At 41.4% G+C, this 2,715-nt stretch overlaps 1 protein-coding gene across 1 annotated transcript in view; it reads right to left on the bottom strand.

Annotated features, from left to right (window-relative positions):
- Positions 1-2,392, bottom strand: part of LOC116849667 — a 15,543-nt gene extending 13,151 nt beyond the window's left edge. The window contains exon 1 of the mRNA XM_032827036.1: positions 1,995-2,392. Coding sequence (XP_032682927.1) covers positions 1,995-2,018 — 24 coding nt within the window. The 5' untranslated portion in view covers positions 2,019-2,392. The remainder of the gene's footprint in view (positions 1-1,994) is intronic.
- Between the last annotated feature and the right edge of the window lie 323 nt (positions 2,393-2,715).

The raw sequence follows: 2,715 nt of genomic DNA, 5'->3' as shown, positions 1-2,715 counted from the left end.
TCTCTCTCTCTCTCTCTCTCTCTCTCTCTCTCTCTCTCTGTGTGTGTGTGTGTGTGTGTGTCTTCATCAAATTCCATTTCCGGGCTCGGAAAACTGCATCTAATCTAAGCGACGCCGGATTACCCTCGAACAAAGAGACAGGCGCACCGTTGTGACAACAACTAATTCGGCCGAATCTCATTGTTGCGAAGTTTGCAACGGATCTCGGCCAGTTAACTCGCACGATGGACGACGGCGCGGTACATTAAAGCGCATCGGGCAGCATAGAATCGCACATGAAGCTCACACACAGAGTGGCACCGATGCATGTCACCCCGCGGTTTCCGCTCCAAAAAGTCCGCGGGTCGACGTTAATTGGGTGGCAATTAAGCCGATCTAGTTCCTCTTTTTTCCTCTCTCTTTTCTTTCCTCTTCCGATCTACAGCCGCTCAGCCGGAAACCAACTCACCCGCGCTTCGCGATCATTATTACATTTCATCGCGATCAATTGTTACGCATGCCCGCAAAGCGCGGATGTTGGCTCACGATGCTGGAGATTTAATGCGATGATATCGAACTCGCGAAATCGTTCACGGTTCGTTATTACGACCATCGTAAGCGAAGGCAAGATGAAGATAATGGGCATGTAGGTGTATATATGTGTTTGTGTGTATGTGTGTGTGATGCGTGTTTGTATGCGTGTGTGATGTAACACACGGGCGCGAAAAGCTATATGTTATCTTTCTTGCGCGTTAATTAATCACAGTACACGTCGCTTTGGTTTTACTAGGATCCCATTCATGAGAAAGAGGGACCATGTATAATCATTAATGACCCGCGGATGCCCCGTGGAAGTAGAAGCATAATTGGTTGCCAAAGCGGAAGAGGATTTGAGTAAGACTAAAGGGCAGTTCTCTTCCTCCTGTACGATAGGTATTGATTAATCCCTTAAATGTACGCCTGGAAAAGTTCTCAGGTATGATAAAATATTATATTTCATTTGATTTAATTAAACTATTGTATATATATATATATATATATATATATATATATATATATATATATATTCTTTTTAACTCATGATAAATATAAATTAGATATATTTTTCTACTCTATTCTTCAAAATAGTATTCTATTTAGTATATGATAATATTCTACTTATCAAAATACTTTAAAAAATAGTAATAAAAGGAATGTATAGATATGCTTAAAAAATGAGAACAAAACTAGCCTTAGGGGAAATCGCATAGTCTTTTAAATCACCATTGAAAAGGTTAACTGTACATTTCCGAATGTCGAATAATCATTCTGAGAAGCGAAGGATCACTAGTCTCGAAAACAAATTACTCTAATGACAGATGTTCCCGTTCAACGGTCTTGTAAAATTGGTACAACCTCCCGAGCATAGAGAAAAAATACTGTAGTAAAAATTATACTTCTCTTTACAATGTCTTTTGCATAACTGGACTGTACTAATATTATAGCATAAATTACTATTAAAAGTAATAAAAATATAGTCGCTCAGATTTCACCAAAAATACCAGAAGTGTCCAACTTGATTTCGTGAGATTTAGTACACGGAGAGAATATTATAGTTTTTTTCTGATGTAAATTTTCTTCAATGCTTTTACCATGTTTGTAGTAATGCACACGGAGAAAATATTGTAGTACAATTTACATTAAAATTATGTTTTCTTTTCGCGATATTTTTTGTAAAATAAGTCTATGCTGAAATTGTAATATAAATGACTACAGAAATAATAAACTTGATGATTTACCAAATATACGATATAAAAAAAAAACATTCAGATAATTACAGTGATTTTATGGCAAAAATCAAGAGGGCATAAGTTTTTTTAATTAAATATAGATAGCAACTCCAAGATCACAATAGTCCAAGAATTTTATTGTAATTCTTACTACAATATTTTCTCCGTGTAAAAAAATCACGTCGTCCCGAATGCGCGACAAATCACACGTATATTTAGCGATCTACAAAAATCGATCGGCATTACCTCGAGTCTCCTCGTCGTCGTCATGTCTCCTAAATCTTCTTCCTAGCAGTCTCCAAGAGGAAACAAAAAATGCAAAACGTCCTGGGAGGAGACACCAAGTGCGCCGAATGAAGCTCCTTCTTCTTCTTCGTCACCCTATTTTTTCCGCCTCTTAGGACCGCATGATCCGCGAAAATTCACGCGAGCGACCCCGTCGCGTATCTCTCTCGGAAAACGTCACGGTTACCGGCGGATCCCTTCCCAAGAAAAGCTCGAAGACGAGAAGGAGGCGGAACACGAGAGCAATGAGCGGGGTGTCGTGAAAGAGAAGCCGAAGAGGAGACGACGTTGTCCGAGGCTCTGCTCCTACGCACCTGTTGACTCCCGGAATATCTTCGCGAGACTGACGGAGGCGCTCAGCCGGCGGCTCCTCGTGCGCCCGAGCGACGTAGGAGCGAGACTTCTCTCCGACCTACTTCTCGCGCCCGCCTTCGCCTTCTTCCGTGGCAGCGCGAGACGTCCTCGCTTAATCCTTCCGGGCCGGTCCTCCTCTTATCGTTAAATATCCGCCAAGATCGAGGGGGGCCGCGAGCGTGAGGAAACGGATGAAATGGCAATCAGCCCGTTGCTAATCGCGGATTACAGATGCGATTGTCGGTCGATTACAAATTATATCCGTAATTGCGATAACCATAATCGGCGACCACGATGATGATGATGATGATGATGATGATGACAGTGA

The sequence above is a fragment of the Odontomachus brunneus genome, unplaced genomic scaffold (assembly GCF_010583005.1).
Source record: "Odontomachus brunneus isolate Ranch 3 - 2012 unplaced genomic scaffold, Obru_v1 Obru_scaffold_123, whole genome shotgun sequence".
Taxonomy (NCBI): domain Eukaryota; kingdom Metazoa; phylum Arthropoda; class Insecta; order Hymenoptera; family Formicidae; genus Odontomachus; species Odontomachus brunneus.
Note: the sequence above shows the minus strand (reverse complement) of the source record. Positions and strands in the feature narration are given on the sequence as shown.